This window comes from Cupressus sempervirens, chromosome 3, assembly GCF_028749045.1.
Source record: "Cupressus sempervirens isolate cs-2001-9-10 chromosome 3, ASM2874904v1, whole genome shotgun sequence".
Taxonomy (NCBI): Eukaryota; Viridiplantae; Streptophyta; class Pinopsida; order Cupressales; family Cupressaceae; genus Cupressus; species Cupressus sempervirens.
This window is the reverse complement of record NC_143120.1, coordinates 935170632-935192482: the sequence shown is the minus strand read 5'-3', so window position 1 is coordinate 935192482 and position 21851 is coordinate 935170632. Positions and strand designations below refer to the sequence as shown.

General features: G+C 33.6%; 1 protein-coding gene across 1 annotated transcript; it reads right to left on the bottom strand.

Moving 5' to 3' along the window:
- Nucleotides 1-19229: 19229 nt before the first annotated feature.
- LOC149569823 (zinc finger A20 and AN1 domain-containing stress-associated protein 6-like) lies at nucleotides 19230-20565 on the bottom strand. The gene has a single exon (XM_089822547.1). It carries the CDS (start codon nucleotides 19955-19957, stop codon nucleotides 19493-19495), a length of 465 nt encoding a protein of 154 aa, XP_089678673.1. The 5' UTR covers nucleotides 19958-20565; the 3' UTR covers nucleotides 19230-19492.
- Nucleotides 20566-21851: the final 1286 nt, after the last annotated feature.

Sequence of the window (21851 nt, the reverse complement as noted above, 5' to 3'; positions counted from 1 at the left end):
TTGAATCTAGTCAATCTTTTGATAAACCTAAAGAAGTTGGACAATAAAAGGAAACTATAAAATTGGGTGAACCTAAGTAAGTAGTATCTCCTAAGGAAACTAGGTATGAATTTAGAGGTATTTTATCCATTTCTCCATAGAATTTCTTTGATAAAGTTTATATTTGATAATGCTATAATGGACATGTTGAGACAAATTGTAGCCAGACTTGAAGCTATTGAAATGGCCTAGAGAAGAGGAGTACTTTTTGATGATGTTAGTGATGAAGAAGAAGCAATAGCACCTAATTCTGAACCTAAAGAAGAACAAGACGAGGAAAGGCTTTCTAAGGATTTGGCTAGAGGAAATTCAAGACTTGCTTTTGATGTAACGCCCCACCAAGGAACCCAAAAGAAATTAACCTAAGGTTTCACTAAGTTTGCCAAACATTTTTTTAAAAAGATAATAACATAACAATAACAAATATAGAATAGTGCAAGAAATAACATACACATAAACACACACCATAAAACATATTACAATTCTTAGGGGTCCCATGATGTTGAATCACATTTAAGTTTAATTAATACTAAAACCAATATATATAACACATGCACATTAAAGATTAACTACAAGTTCAAATCCATTTAAATAATATACAATTTTCCCAAATGCCACTTGGTAATAATCAGAATGCACAATCATCCACTATATAGGTCATGGGGTATGAAAGGTTGAAAGAATATACATCATAAAATAGATTGCATCATCTCTATAAACTCCATGAAATAAAATACATACAATAGGTATAATCATCCATCATAGTACACAAAGATAGAATGAAAGGAAATGCAAAACAAGGAATTCCAACCACAACATCGAATTGATGAATCTCAATGCTAAAAGTAAAAAGCACTACGACCCGACCTCATGGTAACCTAAAAAGGGTCCTCTCCCGCCGTGCTAAGGAGATAGACTCAAGTCCCAAGTAGGATAACAATCCCAAAAGTCAAAAGTAATATCTAGGTCAAGAGAAAACTTGAAAGCAATCTAACTCAAGATACTAAGACACAAATGACATCTAAACCCAGATGCAACAATGACTCGTAGGATATCTACTATGTAAGTGAGCAAGTTTCATCGCATGAGTCAACTCTAAGGTTACCTTGGTAGCCTGACCAGACTCTGGCTCCTCGGTGACTCTATGCGAAACTAGTATTCTTTCATACTAACAAGGCATACTAATGAAGAAAACGTCACAACCAAGCATCCTCTCTACTCCCATCCTAGTTTGTACTAGCACTCGAGGCATGGGCGAGAAAAAATAATAACTCTTGTTAATTCATTTTACTCTCATTTAATGTAATGTTATCACTTATTTAAACAACTGACAATGGGTTACCCAGGCAACATCTTTGGGCTCCAACCTTAATTACAAGCCACTTCCCGACATTACATACATATAACCTACCCTAAGATCAGTAAAGAAAAAAATTCTCAAAAGACCACATACCATACATTAGTTCTTAAACAAGTACTGAAATCACTAGTCAAAGTACAAACATCACTAATATGATCATCCTAACAAGACTGATCCAAGAAAGTATACATAAACCAAATCATGTCATCATATGTAATCATTAAAACAATAACTCCTATCCTCTGGTAGACATCCTAAATTGGTTCAACACTCTAAGTCAACCCCAAACCTAAAACATAAGAAAACATACAATTAACAGTGTAGTTTCATAGTTTTGTTTGATTATAAAAACATACAGTTTGAGTTTATAATAAGGTTCGAGTTTTCATTTCAATGAATGTTTTCCAACTGATGAGGTTTACAATTTTCCCCTTACAACTTAACTCATTTCCCATTTTAAATCAAATCACACAAGTACCATTAACTCACAAAAACATCTCTATTAAGACTATAAGACAAAATTAAATAATAATTATTAAATAATAACTAACAAATTATTAATAAAATAATATAAGTTTACTAAAAAAACCTTATTCATTATTTTATAATAAAACAATTTCATTGTTTTTAATAAAAAAATCTACCAATTAACATTTGAGAACAAATTAATTAATTAATAATAATATTAATTAAATTAATTTCAAAAAATTTTAAAACTTTGATTAAAATAATTAATAAATTATTAAAATTTAATAAATTAACAAAAATATATTAATAAAAACATTTTATTAATAATAAAATTTTAATTAAATAAATTAAATAAAATTAATAAACAAAGGCGTGTTTAAAGGCCTACCAGCCTAGCCTAGAAAGGTTGTCACTAACAGTTTTGTTGCCACGACAATAGTGTACTACCTACGACACTACTTGTTGTCACGACAGTAGAGTCTATCGTGGAATGACTCTAATAACTGTCGAGTCTCTCTGCCACGTAGGGAAAGGAAAATGGAAAGGGGTGGGTGGGGGGTTGGCGGCCCTCACCCACAAATTTATTATATATATATATTTTTTATAAAAACAAAACAAATGATCCCTCAATAATATTTTTATTTTATAATTTTTTTAAATAATTTTTTTGATTTTATCTAATAGGGAAAATCTAATGAATCAATCAAATTTGCATGCCATAATTCAATTTTTTTTGGAAACCCTTCCTAATTAAAAATATCCAACTATTAAAATTCACATAATGAGGGTCCCAAAACTCAATTCCTTAAATACAAGTAACTTCGATACAAAGATTAATTAAGATTCACAACAAGATTTCATCAATGATATCAAACAAATCTACAAATATATAAGAACGGATCTATCTAAACACGAAGCAAACAAAAGATAGGAAAGATGGAAATCTTTTTGTGTAAATTAATCACAAGATTCTATATGAATTTGATGCTAACATGCAATCCCATGAAGAACACAAGAAACCCCCTTTCTTCCGAAAACTTCCTTCTTTGAAAATCGCTTCTTCATACACCTAGCTCTTGCAAAATGAGCTCTCGATCTCTGATAAAGAGTTCTCCCTTAAATTTGGGGCTCTAATTGTGCAATCACAAGAGGGAACTCGCTGATCAATTTCTGTTAATATTTTATTATCTTTTTTACATTTTCATGCACACTTTTTGCAATTTGAAATATCTTTATTAAATTAATTTGCTTTCACTCTTTAATTAATTTTCGAGGCATTTTTGATAGAAATGTTTATTAACTTAAGTAATAACAATATTTAGCATTTATTTAAAAATGATCTCTTAAATATATTATTATTAAATTAAATTAATATTATTACGATCCAAAATTAGAATTATAACTTTATCTTTAAATTTAATTATTTTATTTAATTAATTTCTCAATTAATTAAATATAATTAAATATCAAATTTTCTTAATAAAAATTCTATTAAATTAAATCATTAATTATTCTAATTAAATTGAGTTAATTATAATATAAAGTACACCAAAGACCCACAAGACTAAAAAGAAAACCCATAATAAAGTACATAAAACTAGATCAAACTCAAGGGCTATAATCACAAATTTACATCACCTGACGAATTCGAAAGGTAGACAACTCAGATTCTTGCCCTACTTTTTAGGACAAATGGTATAAGGATAGGATTTAGACTCAAGAATTATCTCTCCTCTCTTACCATTGAGATATTGCGATAGGGTACGCTCATCTTGAAAATTCAGGGAAGTCAATACTTAGTACCTGCAATCTACATTAAATCCATACATGTACATATACATATATTCTAAACTAAACAGACAATGGCAGGAAGTGGTACATCATGTAGATCCCAACTAGCAGGTGACTGTGACTCCCTTCCTCAACCATATTAGAAACATCATAGATAAAATAAAACATATAGGTACACCATACACATGCAAGTATGGGGTAAGTATCCATAGAAAACATGTATAAATAATCCATCTAACTAACTTTATGAAATAACTATGAACAATCCTCGTCATCAAGGAATAATCATGCATACATAAAATAACTAGTACCAAGTAATCTCATCATATAATCAACTAAGCAAGAAATAATATCCAACAATCTAGAAAAAAATACCACTAATCATCAAACATAATCATAAAGCTAGCCTAAAAGAGTTCGACAATAATAACTAAAAAGTAAACTAGGGGTAGGTACTACATTTGAAGTTTCAACTTACTGTGGAATCTTGATACTGATGATTTGTTGGATTGGATTTCTAAGATTGAAAAGTATTTCGATTATGAAAGTATCCCTCAAGGATAGGAAAGTGAGGATAGAAGGTACAAAGCTAAAGGGACATGCTTCTTGTTGGTGGAGCACTTGCAAACTGATAGACAAAGGAGAGGAAAAGAAAAGATTGAGACTTGGATGAAAATTGTCATTAAGTTGAAAACAAAATTCCTTCCTATTGATTATCAAGTTAATTTGTTGAGAAGAATGCAAAATTTGAGACAAAAAGACATGATTGTGAAAGATTATACTAAGGAGTTTTGTGAGTAAGTTGAAAACAAAATTCCTTCCTGTTGATTATCAAGTTAATTTGGTGAGAAGAATGCAAAATTTGAGACAAAAAGACATGATTGTGAAAGATTATACTAAGGAGTTCTATAAGTTGGACAGTAGATCTAGACATGTTAATGATGAGGTTGAAAATGTTGCTAGATACCTAAATGGACTAAAAACTTCATTTCAAGATGAAATCAGTTTTGTGAGAATGAAAAGTGTTGAAGAAACATACTTGTACACCTTGAGAGCTAAAGAAATATTGGCAAAGAAACAAGAGCATAGACAAAGGACAAGAGATGGAAGATTTTAGTGAAGTAGAGGTAGATCTTATGGAGAAAGTAGCATATCTAATAATGTATCTCATGACAAAGGCAAATTAGAAGATAATGCTAGTAGAGGAAGAGGTGCCTAGGGGTCTCACGCACACTTGTTCTCAAATTCATTGCCAAGTATGCATCAAAATCAAAGAGAACATCTAAAAATTGCATGAATATGTTAACAAGGATATGTGCATTACAAAAAGAAGATAGTCTAGCCCTTACAACATACCAAAAATTCATGACTAAGATTATGGCAGAGCCTAATATAAGAGCACAAGAAACATGCTAGGCACTTCAAAAATTGTCTATCATTGTTTACAACTGCCCTTTCACATCTTTGAATGTTGGAAGAACAATATTCCACCAAATAACAAGGACTACAATATTCCACCAATATTGCAAGATCTTTATCCTATCCTGTGAATCATAAGCACTACAAATGGAAAAAGAGACAAGTGAAAGCCATTGTCAATGTTTACTCAAAGTTCTATGTCATGCTAGACGAAGACTCGCAACACTTTGAATTGTTTTGTTGTAGTGAATCACTCTTATACAAAAAAATCCACCTCATAGAAAATGACATGAGACTTAAGAAACAGTTGGTAATTACAAATTGGAAGCAAATGAATGTAGATAAGTAGGATATATTTTCCACAAGTCAAATTGTGATATTGCTATCAAGATTTGATTGTGTAGTTTTTGAGTCAAACTTATCGACCCATATTTCATGTGTAGTGGTTTACACAAACCCATCTCTCATGGTAATGAATGCAACACTTAACACACATTGGATCTAGGTGATGCTCGCAAAGGTAAAGCATCAGGACTTCCTAGGAGGTCAACAATCTTGGTACTATTAGAATTCTTTAGAATAACTAAGAGGGGGGGGTGGGGGGGGTGAATTAGTTATCCAAGGTCCAAAATTCCCTATTAATACCTTTTTACTACTTTTAATGAATCCATATACTTTTCATCCATCCAATATTTACATCAATCATATAAGCAAGTTACAGTAAATCAATATGCAATGACAAAACATCCAAAATCAACACATGACACAATGATTTACGTGGAAACCCAATTTGGGAAAAACCACCAGTAACATGCTACTTGATTTTCACTCTTCTGAAGTGATGCCCTGTTAAAGGCTTACAACACACTGTTAAATGTGACCCTGTTAGAGGATTTCACCAAACTATTAGGAATGGGCCTGGTAAAAGGTCTTTAGAACATTCACTTGGAATGTCACCCTGTTAAAGGATTTATCTTATGGCTATTAAACCAACCTAAGTCCATAGGATTTTAAACTTACTATTACAATTGCTAGAAAGTAACGATAATGGTCTTTTGATCTGATATAACTTACAACATACTTTGTAGATTTCAAATCACACTTTCAATTCAATCCTTATGCTTGGCTTCAATCACTTCAACTCTGACTGCTTGTCTCCCTCTCAAGCTTCGTCTCCTTGAGTCTTCTTACTCATTCTGCCAATGCAATCATCCTTGTGGTCGTCTATCCAAACAGAGTTCCTGTGCTTTCTTCTCCTTAGCACATTCTATAGCACTTCATGCTTTTATGCTTGACCACCTCTCTCTCCTTATTCCTTTCTCACTCTCATTCTTCATTAACTTATGTCTTCTTGTATAGAAGTCTGATTTGCCTTTTGCCGCTCAATTCTCCCTTTACAATTTTAGGGTTTCAAAATGGATTAGGTAGGATACAATGTATCTACCCCATATCTTGTTTTCTTCTAGAAACTTTGCCAGTTGTTTCTCTAAAAGAAAAACATTCTACATGGTGTTCTGTGCCACCAACTCATCATTCTTATCTTCCTTTTAATTCACAAACTTCTAGATAACAACTTTGTCAGCTTAGATCTAACGAATCTCCGATTTCCAAAATAATGCAGCAACTCGGCATTATTGAGTTACTGGTGCTCGGCACCTCTGTGTTACTCGGCACCTATACCTTCTTGGCACTTGGTTCTGCTTGGCACTTGATTCTGCTCAGGGTAAAAGCACAGATCTGTGTCACCCTTTGTGATACAAAAACCAGTTTTGGTCAAATCTCATTTTTCTATCAAAACTCTTTTTTTTTCAAAAACTAAAAATACCCTTTTATAGATCTCAGATTCAATATCATCATTATATAAATTTTTGAGTGTTTTGATTAGTTATAATATGTTATAATCTCAAAATATTATAAGTCGATATTTCAACATTTTAGAAGATGCTCTCTCAAAAAATGAAAAAAAATAGTAAATCATATCAAAAAAATAAAAAAATTATATTCATCACTAGAGGAGAGAATCCTCTTTATGAATATGTAATTTTTTTTCAAGAAGGTATAGATTTGATAGGGAAGTTTTGACGGGAGGAAAAAACTGTTGGATTCTAACAAAGTCAAACTTGAGTACTTATGACAAAGAAAATATACATCAAAAATAATTATTTCTTTTTTTGTTCACTTGCTATACATGTCATCTATAAAATATTTTCAAATCAAAACAAAAAAAGATGATTTGCACATACTTGTTTGACGAGAACTACATCCTATATTTTTTACAGTTAAAAAAATGACTTCAAAATAAAATAAAATGAATAAATTCTTAGTCAAAAAAATAATAAAAATTACAGGCATAAAATTCATACAATTCTAGACATTTCATCAGTTTACATCATCTTCATATTTTAAACAAAAATACCATTTTTTTTGTCATTAATGTTGAACTGCCACATTTTGATATCACGTTTCTTTATAAAAGGTGACACAGGTTTGTGCTTTTACCCCTTGGCACTTGGTTCTGCTCGGCACTTGGTTCTGCTTCGGCATTAACTAAGAATTTTCTCGGCTCTTACTAGCTTGCTCGGCTCCTTCTCTCTAATGAACTTAGTTTGAGTTTTACAAAAGACTTAGCTAAAACCTTAAATCTTTGATATGTTTCAGTGTGCCCATTCTTTTTATCTTATAGTATTCTATCAAATACACTTTTTCATCAATGGCTTAGCTGATCCTTGTACTTCATTACAACATCATAACTTCAACCTTTCTCTAGGTGTTCTAGTTACATCTTATTGATTGCTTCCTCCTTGACAATCAACTAATTGATAGTATTTGGATCACTAAAGCAATTGTCATTCCTGCAAGTAGCAAGTTTGACATCAATGACAAAACAATGATTGAGGGCATTCTTTACCAGTTCCATATATTATTCCAACAACTTTTCTTATGATCATTTCAATCATTTCCAACAATCTCCCTTTTTGGCATTGATGGCAAACCAAACTGATCAATTGATCAACTTAGTTACCACCAAGATTGTATACGTTGTCTTGCTGCATTTTTACTACTGATCTCATATATCTCCCTCTATTTCAATCATTTCCAACAATCTCCCTCTTTCTTTGTATTGATCAGTTTTTCTACATATTTCTCCCTCTGTCACCATGCTTGTGACTGATTTAGAGTTTCTGTTCCTGATGTCATCCTTTGCATCAACCTGTTAATATTTCAATGATTTATTCCTGTTGATGCAAGGCAACTTTCTTGTTGCCTTAAATAGCTTGAGTTAAGGGTATGACCCCCAACTTGCCTCTAAGATATTCATAGGCATCCTTGGGCAATGGTTTGGTGAAGATATCTGCAGTTTGTTCCTTTGTGTGAATGTATTCCAACTTCACTTGTTTGTCTTCTACCAATTCTCTGACATAATGATACTTGATTGCAATATGCTTGGTTTTTGCATGCATCACTGAATTTTTAGATATGTTTATAGCACTTGTATTATCACAATATAATATCACAGGTTTTGTTACTTCTTCTTTCATTCCATTCAATAGATGTGTGAGCCATACAATGTTTGTGCAATTGACTGCAGCTGCCACATATTTTGACTCTGCAGTGGACTAGGATGTACATGTTTGTTTCTTGCTAGTCCAGGTAACTAGCCTTTTACCTAGAAATAATGCACCTCCACTTGTGCTTTTTCAGTCATCAATGTTTCCTCCCCAGTCTGCATCTGTATATGCATTGAGCTCAAATTTTCCATTCTTTTTGTAGTATAGACCAAAGTCATCAGTTCCTTTAAGATATCTCATTATTCTTTTTACTGCTATGAGATGATTTTCTTTAGGATTAGCAGAGAACCTAGCCACTATTCCAACTACTAATGCTATGTCTGGTCTACTATGTACAACATATTGTAGTTTTCCAATCATGGATCTGTACATTGTCTGATTAACTTTAGCTGACTCATCATTTTTTGACAGCTTATTTCCTGTGGCCATTGGTGTGCTGACTAGTTTGGTTTCCTCCAATCCAAATGTTTTAAGAATTTCTTTGATGTATTTTGATTGTGTAACAAATATTCCATGTTTGAGTTGATGTACTTGCAATCCAACAAAAAATTTGATTTCTCCAAACATAGACATCTCAAATTCATGTTTCATTTTGTCAACAAAGCCTTTGCAAAGTACTTCCTTACCTCCAAACACTATGTCATCCACAAAGATTTTAGATACAATAATGTCTTTACCTTCTTCTGCTTTGATGTACATGTTGTTGTTATCATCAATTCTTTCAAATCCAATTTGCACTAGATACTTGTGAAGTCTCTCATATCATGCTCTAGATGCTTGTTTCAAACCATAGAGTTCTTTATGTAACTTACACACCATATCTCTGTTGTTTTTATCAACAAATCCTTCTGGTTGTTCAATGTAGATTTCTTCTTCTAGTATACCATTTAAGAAAGAAGATTTTACATCCATCTGATAGACTTTAAAATCTTTGTAAGCAGCATATGCAAGTAAAGTTCTTACTCCTTCCATTCTAGCAACAAGAGCAAATGTTTCTCCATAGTCTATTCCTTCTTCTTGAGCATAACCCTTACATACTAGTTTAGCTTTGTTTCTGGTAATCTCACCATTCACATCTAGTTTGTTTCTGAATACCCATTTGGTGCCAATCACATTCTTGTCAGTTGGTCTGGGAACCAAACTCCAGGTTTTAGTTTTTCTTATTTGATCAATTTCTTCTTCCATAGCTTTATACTAGTCATCATCTTGTAATGCACCATATATTGTCTTGGGTTTAGATTTGTTGATCAGACATGATTCATGTCTTAGTCTGTTCCTTGTCATTGGTCTTGCATCTTTGTCACCAATTATTTGTTCAGTAGGGTGATGTCTTTTTACATATTTGAATAATCTCGACTCTGTCTTTGTTTCCATGTTTGATCTTTCGGATTCAAGATCACTATGCACTTCGTTGTCAGGTTGTTCTTCATTATGTGTACTGTTTTCAGAATTAGATTGTGCATTTTCTTCATTCTGTAACTCGGCTTCTGAATGCAACTCGGCATTCACTGGTTGTGAATCGTCTGAAACTGATACCTATTTTTGATTTCCAATTTGATTGACATCATTTTCATCAACAGTCATTCCTTCATAAGAATACACAAAGGTTCTGTACTCTTCCATTTTCTTTGGTTTTTTAGCTTGAACTTCTGTGTGCTCATCAAAATTTACATTTGCACTTTCCACAATTTTGTTAGTGTTAATATTCAAACACTTATATGCCTTACTTCTAGTGGAGTAACCAAGAAATATACCTTCATCACTTTTTGCATCAAATTTTCCATTTCTAGCATCTTTAAGGATAAAGCATTTGTATCCAAACACTTTGAAATGTTTTACATTGGGTGAGTGACCATACCATAATTCAAAAGGTGTTGTATTTGTACCTTTCTTGACTTGTACTCGGTTCAGTGTATGAAGAGCTACACTTACAGCTTCTCTCCAGTATTTTAGAGCAACATTCTTTTCCATCATTAATGTTCTGGCACAGTCAATCATAGATTTGTTTCTTCTCTCAGCAATTCCATTCTGTGGTTCTGGGAGCTGACATTCGTCTTTTGATTCCATTGTCATTACAGAATATCTCGAATTCATTTGATGTAAATTCACCACCTCTATCTGATCTTAGGCATTTCAAGCTTTTTCCAGTTTCCTTTTCAACTCTAGCCACATACCACTTAAACATTTGAAAAGCATCAGATTTTTGTTTTAAGAACATAACAATCATCATCCTGGAATAGTCATCAACAAATAGCATTATGTATTTATCTCCTCTATAGCTTTGTATTTCCATTGGACCACATAAGTCAGTGTGAACTAACTCAAGTATCTCTTTAGATGTATAGTTTTTGCTTTTGAAACTTGATTTTGTCATCTTTCCTAGTTGACATTGTTTGCACATGATATTATCAGGCTTCTTCAATTTTGGTAGACCTCTGACTTTCTTCATTTTACTGATGTTGACTAGATTGTCAAAGTTGACATGACATAGTCTTCTATGCCATAACCATTCATCATCAAATTTTGCAAATAGACAAGAAACATCATCCATATCAAGATAAAACAAATTACTCTTTTTTTGATCTCCCTTTCCTATCAGTTTACCATCAGTATCATAGATTTTTGCAATTTTGTTTCCAAATTCCACTTTGCAACCTACATTGCCTAACTGTGAGACACTTAGTAAATTGTAGTTTAATCTTTCAACATAGTATGCATTGTCACATGAAATTTGTTCTGTGAGCTTAATGTAACCTTTTCCTTTGATTTGACATGGAGCATCATTACCAAATCTAACACTATTTCCATCATACTGAGTAAAGTTAACAAACTTACTTTTGTCTCCTATCATATGATGTGAGCATCCATTGTCTATGATCCATCTGTCATTCTTGTTCATACATGTCACCAGTGTAGTGGTCTCTTCTTCATCAGATTGGTCCTTCATAGCTACATAAACAACTTCATCATCATTATCATCAGAATTTTCTTCAACAATATAACACTTCTTACCTTTTTCTTTGTAATCTCTCCTGTCATCATCTCTTCTGTTCTTGTATTTGTTTCCTTCCTTGAAATCCTTTTTCTGTGGACACCTTGCAGCAATATGACCTACTTCATTGCAGTTGAAACAAATAATAGGCATCTTACCTTTGAACTTTCCTTTGCCCCAGTGAAATCTTCTAGCAAGTAATTCTTCCAATTGTTCCACATCTTCCTCATCAGTGTTACTGTCACTAGATACATACTTCATTTTTCTTCCTTTCTTTGATTTCACCTGTTTGGCATCTTTCAGTGATAACTTGGCCTCAAAAGAAGATTCAACATTTTCAAGATTGTAGTTGTCAAAGTTGGACAACTCAAATGTAATGAGTCTACCTATTATACCTTCAAAACTTAGATTATTTCCCGGTATACATCTTAGCTCTTGTATTGCTGATACTCTAATAGCATAGATAGGGAGTAAGGTTCTTAAGAACTTACTATTAACAGTATCTTCATCCAGTTGACTACTCAAGCATCTTATTGCACTTACCACTTCCTTTATTCTTGCACCATACTAAGCAGCGTTCTCATTTTCTTCCATTTTCATGTCATCAAACTTTCCTCTGAGACTTTCTCTTTTTGCTCTTTGTACATTCTGATCTCCTCCATAGATGTCTGATAAGGCTTTCCACATTTTGAATGCAGTGTCACATCCTTTGATATCATCAAATTCAGCATAGCTAAGTGCAGAGGCAATTTCCATCATTGTCTGGTTGTGTTCTTGCTTGTTTTTCATGTCTTCTGCAGTAGGAGCACCTGTTGGATCTACATGTTCAGTAACAATTGAATTTTGGACATAATCTCCTGTGGATCCAAGATGTAGCTTCATCAAACTTTGTCATGCAACAAAGTTGTCTTTGTTGAGCTTGGGAACTTCTCTCTTTGCCATTTTGATCTAATATGCTTGTAGTCCCTTTAAACTGAATCAACAGTTGGCTCTGATACCAATTGTTATAATTCTTTAGAATAACTGAGAGGGGGGGTGAATCAGTTATCCAAGGTTCAAAATTCCCTATTAATACCTTTTTACTACTTTTAATGAATCAATATACTTTTCATCCATCCAATATTTAAATCAATCATATAAGCAAGTTACAGTAAATCAATATGCAATGACAAAACATCCAAAATCAACACATGACATAATGATTTACGTGGAAACCCAATTTGGGAAATGATGCAGGAGCATCCAGAGGTATAAGGGCAATCTTTTTGTCACCCAAAAAAAATGTACTTAGACTTAGTTTCTATTTCATGTGTTTTCATTTTTGGATACCCATTTGGGTCAAATAAAGGTTGCAACTCTCACAGTTCCACTATCAGTGTGTTTGAAAATCTCGAAAAATAGGAGCATGTAATTGGGCCATCCTTTTGGTAAACTAGAAGGTGTGAATTGGCCAGATGAATGTAATCGTGATTCAGAGCATTCCAGAAAAAGAATCAGGTCAATAGGCCCCACAGTCTGAAAGTTATTGCAATTTTTCGGGTTTTGGAGACCTCCTAAGAATGCTTCAAAGTCAGGTTAGGGGCATTAAATGACCTCGAAAAGGGTCAAAAAATGGGGGACGAGCGAAGATTGTCCATAGGGCTATAGAGAACTTCGAGAGCTTTTCGAAAATGTAAACGGTTCGTCAATCGGAGCTACGGTTCAAAAGTTATGCCTCCTGGAAGTTCGGTTACCATTTCTGGATTCTTCTAGATTTGCGCCGACTTCTACCGCAGCTTCCGAAACCTTCTATTTGGTCGGTGAGTGCCTACTAGCACTTTCTAGAATGTACTCCTAGTCCTTAACCCTCTGGGGTCTATTTAAGGAGATTTTTGGCATTGTAAAAGTCAGTTCGGAGTGGAGTTTGAGAGGAGGTACTGAAAGGAGAAATTATCTCCAGATTTATGCTATTGTAAGCCCTTAGGGCATGTTTTGAAGTTTATTTTCTCTGTACTATTTGTACTAGCTTATTTTCTCAGTTAATACAATTTCCCTTTTCTGTTGTGTCCATTTTGTTCTTGGGTTGTGTCCCCATTAGGAAAAACCACCAGTAACATGCTACTTGATTTTCACTCTTCTGAAGTGATGCCCTGTTAAAGGCTTACAACACACTGTTAAATGTGACCTTATTAAAGGATTTCACCAAACTGTTAGGAATGGGCCTGGTAAAAGGTCTTTAGAACATTCACTTGGAATGTCACCCTGTTAAAGGATTTATCTTATGGCTATTAAACCAACCTAAGTCCATAGGATTTTAAACTTACTGTTACAATTGCTAGAAAGTAACAATAATGGCCTTTTGATCTGATATAACTTACAACATACTTTGCAGATTTCATATCACACTTTCAATTCAATCCTTAAGCTTGGCTTCAATCACTTCAGCTCTGACTGCTTGTCTCCCTCTCAAGCTTCGTCTCCTTGAGTCTTCTTACTCATTCTGCCAATGCAATCATCCTTGTGGTCGTCTATCCAAACAGAGTTCCTGTGCTTTCTTCTCCTTAGCACATTCTACAACACTTCATGCTTTTATGCTTGACCACCTCTCTCTCCTTATTCCTTTCTCGCTCTCATTCTTCATTAACTTATGTCTTCTTATATAGAAGTTTGATTTGTCTTTTGCCTCTCAATTCTCCCTTTCCAATTTTAGGGTTTCAAAATGGATTAGGTAGGATACAATGTATCTACCCCATATCTTGTTTTCTTCTAGAAACTTTGCCAGTTGTTTCTCTAAAAGAAAAACATTCTACATGGTGTTTTGTGCCACCAACTCATCATTCTTATCTTCCTTTTAATTCATAAACTTCTAGATAACAACCTTGTCGGCTTAGATCTGGCGAATCTTCGATTTCCAAAATAATGCAGCAACTCAGCATTATTGAGTTACTGGTGCTCGGCACCTCTGTGTTACTCGGCACCTATACTTGCTCGGCACTTGGTTCTGCTTCGGCATCAACTAGGAATTTGCTCGACTCTTACTAGCTTGCTCGGCTCCTTCTCTCTAATGAACTTAGTTTGAGTTTTACAAAAGACTTAGCTAAAACCTTAAATCTTTGATATGTTTCAGTGTGCCCATTCTTTGTATCTTATAGTATTCTATCAAATACACTTTTTCATCAATGGCTTAGCTGATCCTTGTACTTCATTACAACATCATAACTTCAACCTTTCTCTAGGTGTTCTAGTTACATCTTATTGATTGCTTCCTCCTTGACAATCAACTAATTGATAGTATTTGGATCACTAAAGCAATTGTCATTCCTGCAAGTAGCAAGTTTGACATCAATGACAAAACAATGATTGAGGACATTCTTTACCAGTTCCATATATTATTCCAACAACTTTTCTTATGATCATTTCAATCATTTCCAATAGGTACTACTCCAATTCGAGTGTGCTTAACTACAGAGTTCCCTCCATGGTTAAACCCACTCTCCTTCTAGAACCTCATTTGCAAAACCTTCACCAAGTTATGTACCTTACAAACCATTCATTAGGAAGACCCTTAAGCTCCTCAAAACATGGGAGAAGAGAGCGAGAATGACACAAACATAGAGGATTCATTAGAGATGAATGAATGGGAGTTGTTTTCACAAATGGGTTCCACAAATATTATCAACCTAAATGAACTAGACATGCTTGGCAAGTGTGAGCTTGATACCAACCACAAATGGGATTAGAATATGATACCCCAATACTTATATAAAATTGCAACACAGTTCATTAGTTTAAACAAGGCATGCAGTTAAGATAAGACCATGATGTCCAACTCTAACATTCTAAGATATACACTAGCAGAAAATAAAGAATTAACACTCAAAGTGATAACCCTTCTGCGAAACTAGTTTACATGATCATTCAAGGAATAGCTGGTACAAGAAAATCCTACTTAATAAAATGCCAAAAAAATACACTTGACAATAAGATACTACAACAAAAAGGTCAACTTCTCACACTAGCTCCCATAGGGGTTGTTGCATTCAACATACGTGCAATAACGATACATTCAATGCTTAGGATTCCTATTAAATAAATGCAATCACTTCATGGGCAAACATTGACAACATTCCAAGAGGAACTAAAGGGCATCATATACTACAACAAAAATGCCTTCTTCTCACACTAGCTCCCATCGCTGTATTCAATATATGTGCAATAATGATACATTTAGTGCTTAGGATTCTTATTAAATACATTCTTATTGATAAAATGATCTTCATAGGACCAAAATTACTATTAAAAATAGTTAGTAGATTGTGTCTGACATTTTCGCAAAATCAACAACTATGCTTTGGTGGTGTCTCCAAAACCTTGGTAGGCGACCTCACACAACTATCACCCATGATGAACAAGCCTATCTACACACCTCAATCATGTACTAGGACATTTTGGGAGCAATTCACAACAATTATCACCTTAGAAGCAATGTTTCTACAACATGCTGAAAATACAACACAAATATAATTTATGATGTGCACAGATAAACATGTTAAATCAAGTAAGGGAAGAATTTGACAATTCAATGTACCTATTTTCTACCACTGATTTTGTGAAGCTACAAAATAAAAGAATGTTAGTTTTAAATTGTCTAGTTGCAATAAGTATGGCGGCCAATAGTCGTAGCTTAGTAGACAATGCAGTTAGTGACAAATAACTTGATAAAAACACACCATGTTGACAACGAACATATGTACAAAAACATGGCTCGTAAATGGAGCTCTCAGTGAAGTGGTTGACATTGTTTACGACCACAATTCTAGGCCACTTGATGTTCCAATGTATGTTGTAGGGTCATCGTGCAACAAAATGACCCCAAACTTGTTCCAATAGTTCCCACATCTCTAGGAAGTCAAAGGCAAATACCACTCAGAATAGCATGGACTATAACCATATACAAGTCTTAGGGAACACTACAAAAAGAAACAATTGACATCAACAAAATAAAGAGGTGGGGTTTGGCTTTCAACACCATATCCAAGGTCAAATTGTTGAACAATCTTCGCATTCAACCAATGTTCACCTTTGAGAGATACTCTAAAATGCAAAACAACCTATACACAATTATGAGGAAAAAAGAGAAAGCACATTTGCAACAACTCTATAACAAAGCAAGCTACATAACTCTTCCCCATGTCTGACTGATAGCTAATGATTTCTCTGAAATTTTCTCAACCACTAAAACATTTTTCTTCAATTGCAGAGAAGGTTTTGAGGACGTGTCATGCACTACAAGACACATTTACCACTTGACATCATGCCCTAAAGAGAAGTCATCTTATTTAAGGCAATGGTTGGAGGAAATGCACAAATTCAAGCCTTGTTGACTATGTAGAATCAAAGTACAAGTAGCTGAAAATTAGTTTTCAACAAGGTTAAGTTGCTCTAAAGACTAAGTTAACATAGTATTTACTCGATACCTAATGACAATTTTCTTTTAAATTTAATGTTGAGGAGTTATCTATGAGGCTTGAAATTTGATGGTTTCATGCCTCAATGTTCCATTACCCTCTCAAGATGTTCACTCCAAAATGAACATATTCAAGTTGCCCTACTAAGATTCAGAATTCACTTTCCTTATTTGTCTTCTACAAAAAATTATAGAATACAAATTACTATCAACGCAACCATTGCACCTCCTTATCGTGCAAGCGCTAGTTTATATGTACAAATAAAAGACAAATTGAAATGAATAAAACTCAAATAATACACCACCAAGCATATTAAATGAACATATTCAAGCTGCCCTACTAAGATTCAAAATTCACTTTCCTTATTTCTCTTCTACAACAAATTATAGAATACAGATTACTATCAACGCAACCATTGCACCTCCTTATTGTGCAAGCGCTAGTTTATATGTACATATAAAAGACAAATTGAAACAAATAAAACTCAAATAATACACCACCAAGCATATCATTTTTTTAATATGATAACCTAACAAAAAGAAACCTAAAATAATTTTAAAATTCAACACATACAAATTTCTATAAATAAATAAAAACATCTTATAAATTTTTACCACTATTATATTTTAAAATAATAAAATAACAATAAAATTTTGTCTAATGCGAATTTGAGCTATTCATATATTGAAAAAATCCAAATGCTAACTATTCGAAAAGATAATATTCTAAAACGTGTCCTCAAACTGCCTTGGATCTTTCATGAGATTATTCTTATATATTTATTCTACATGTATTTTTTCCAATATATATATTTAACTTGAAGGACGTCTTGTATTAAAAACCCGTCAATGAAAATAATTTCTAGACGGACCGTAAGAACACATGCTCCTCTTCAAGTCACTTTACACGGTGTAAAGAAAAGGAAACAATAAGTGTTTTCTGTACCTGCATTAAAAAACACAGGCTTTGACAGAACATGAATGATCCATAGGCAACTTTTCTTGAACATACTGCCAAATTACTTGAACAAAATTATTTCCCAGAAAACCAATGAGACGACTTTTGCATAGATCTGCAATACTCTCCATGAACTCGTCTACCCTATCTGTGATAAAATATCCAATTGAATTAACTAAGTTCCAGCAGAAAATTTAAAAAATAATAGTTCCTTATATTCACATCTGTATTATCTGCTTTCTATTTCTGTGTGTTTTTATGATTTCAGGAACCGTTCATATGTTTCTTTTACTCTCTGATTTTGACTCCTGAAAGATGATCCCTTATCTCCTATTATTTTTTAAATAGTTTACATCAACATATATGAAAGTGGCTGCTAAATTTATCTTCAGAAAACCAATGGTTTTAACAATCTTTCTTATTTCAGTTATAAATTTTTTTCAATATAAAGGAAATAAATTTACTGGTTTTGACCATCTTGTGAAGATTGTATATAGTTAAAAATATATATATAATTCAATTCTGATACTAATATCACAGTTTGACTTATAAATAATATCTCCTATTTATCTAGAAAGTTGTTTCACAACTCATAAACTGTTTACTAACCTGAAATCGATATCTTTCTAGAAAATTATTTCAGTCAGTCTCATAAACCGTTTAGTAACCTGAAATCGAAATCTTTCTTTCATTGAGGGTATTCATCATTAAATTGAAATTCAATAAAACTGCCCTTAAAGAAAACAGGTGTATTACATCACAAAGTGCAGTAGATTTAAACCAACAACTCGCCAAACAAATGAATAAGAGTTATTGTATCACAATTTGACTTGTAGAAAATATCATATCCCCTATTTATCTATAAAATTGTTTCACAATCTCATATTTATCTAAAAAATTGTTTCACAATCTCATAAACTGTTTAGTAACCTGAAATCTTTCTTTCATTCATTGAATTGACACTGCATTGATAAAGAAAACCGGGGTATTCATCATAAAATTCAATAAAACTGCAGTTGAAAAAAACGGGGTGTATTTTATCAGAGTGCGGTAGATTTTAATGATCAACTAGCCAAACAATTGCACGAGATTTCTTCAATTTACTACCTACATTTACTCGCAAAATGCAGAAGATTTCTTAAATTTGCGGGCCACACAAATGCCTACATTCAAATAAACACGAAAAATCAGCACAATTATACTAGAATCTGATTAAGAATTAGAAATTGCCCCCAAGACATGAAATTAACTGTACAAGCCCGTTGTCAGCGTAACAGAACAGAAGCATCCATTAATGACGTACACCATACTCGATGCAATCGGATAAAAGTGAAGATGAAGAGAGTCTAGGTAAATTATGAGTGGCGGTCAAGATAACATAACAGATCTAGTTTAAATGAAGATTCAAAATCGAGGGTTTTGAACAATAAACAAACCCTCGAAATTCTCATCAAATCTTCTCAATTTTCTCAGCCTTGACAACCGGATTGTCCTTGGCAATTGCTTCCTGGCCAGCTTTCCGGTAATCGAAGGGACAATTGTGCTTATCTGAATAGCGATGGAGTGCGCAGAAAGTTTCACCACAGCGGCACTTGAAGCCTGTCAATCCAATGCGCTTCCGGCAGCAATTGCACCGATTCGCCGGGATCTTCAGCGGCTCTCCTCCTCCGGAAGACGTCCCGCCCTCTGCCGCCGCCTGAACAAGATCTTCAATTTGTGAAGGAACAGGAGCCGCAACGGCAGATGATTTTGAAACCCTATCCGGCTTCAGAACAAGATCCTTGTAGCACTTTGAACAATAATTCATTGTGGCCGGGTTTCCGAAAAATCCGCAATCATTTGCGCAGAGAAGTGGAGCTTCAGAAGCCTCGCATCCACTCTCCTCGATTTTCCTATTCCAACGATCTTGAGCCATTATTTACAGTAAATTTCCTTCTTCGGCCTTCAAATAGAGCTGTGAATCCGAAAAGCCACGGCCCCGGCTCAACAATATTGAAATAAAGCCTCTAAAGCTCAATAGTCAGCCACTAAAAGAATTCTAACCCCGGGATCTCAGGCAAATTCAAAATTCATTGTAAAAGTTTCATCTGATCGTAACTTTATGCCAAAGGCAGGGAAGAACTTTGCAAAATTTGCATATAAATCTCCATTTGAAACGAAATAAGGCTTCAAATTCAGGGATTAAAGGAAAATCTAAGCCGGCAAGCCTTAGTTCTCTTCCCAAGAAGCTTTAAAGCTATCAATCTCCGAAGGGCTAAACATACATGAAATGAGCTAAAATTAGAAACAATAGATAGAAAACTCACTGTTTCCATTCGCTGAGAACGCCAAGACCTGCCATTTCAGCCCTTCTAGAATCAGATTCTCCATTCCTGTGCACCCCAAGGCCAAAACATGCACAAAAATAATCACAATTTCATGCAAATCCCCTCAGATTTTGCGCGCAGGCGGCGGCTCGAATCACCAAAACACAAACGCACAAGACGAAACCCCATTCGATTTTTAAAATGTTTTTCCTTTCTTGCATTGCAAGAGAACTGCAAGAGAACAGGGCATGTGCCCGCTGCCCGGTGGGCATCGGGCAGCTGTACACGTGGCATGGCGCGCGGCGCGTAGCCGTTGTGGACCGCTGACAGGGCATGTCAGAGATGTCATGGTGACGATGATCGTGGGCCCACGTGACACTAGGATCACACGATGATTGCGACAGCCGTATTTGCCAGCTGTTTGATGTGACAGTTAATAATTTTAAAATTTTCTAGGAAAAATGTTAAGCGCCCTTGTCACTTCTCACTAAATTTGATGGCCGTACAAGAATTACATAGGGTTTCATAATTGTTATTGTTATCAAAGGTTTATGTATTATTTTAGTATCAAATGTTTCAGTTCATATTATCATGATTTATAACAAGAAATCCATCATAGAATGAATAGTGATCATGGAGTATTATATATATATATATATATATGTTATTTATTCTAATAATGGAGAGGAAATTTGATATCTCTCAAAGTTTTATAATGTGAAAGCAAAAATATTCTTTTTTAACTTTTGTGTGGCTAAGATATATTGTATTAAAAGGGCAAGTGCAAATGAATAACCTAGTTGAAAAAACACTCTAGATGTTTTACAATTCCATGTGAAAATCTTTACTTTTTTTAATTTGGGAAGAAATTGGTGATTAATTATTAATACTTGTAATACATAATATTATATTATTATATTCACTAAACCTATTGTATTTAGGAAAAAAATTAGTTCAAATTTTGTAATTGATGTGAAATCCATTAACTATTTGACTTACTAGTACTTGCTAAATGAATTACTATACTATTTAGGTGGGCATATGTATATAGTAAGAAATCTAGCTTTTTATTTACTTTATTAGTACTTGTCATGTAAAATAAATAAAATTGCATTCCCTAAAATATTTGTTTGGGCTTTTGTATCTAGTAAGAAATAGATATATTATTTGACTTATTAGTATTTGTATTAGAAACACTATTGTATTCCTTAAAATATTTGTTTTGGCTTTTGTAATTGGTAAGAAATCTTGGATTTGTTTAAGTTATTAGTACTTGATAAGTAGCAGATATTTTTCATAGCAAGTCACATTACGATCAAGATTTAACTATTATTAGTGACTATTATTGCATTCACTTTTCTCATTTTGCATTTGGTGAAGATGATAGAATTTTTGAGTATTTGACACAATAGAGAGTTTTCCACAATCCATCAATAGGATGCAAGCTTCTAGAAAATAAAGGTAAGAAAAATGAACAATAAATCTACTTATTAAAGATTTAAA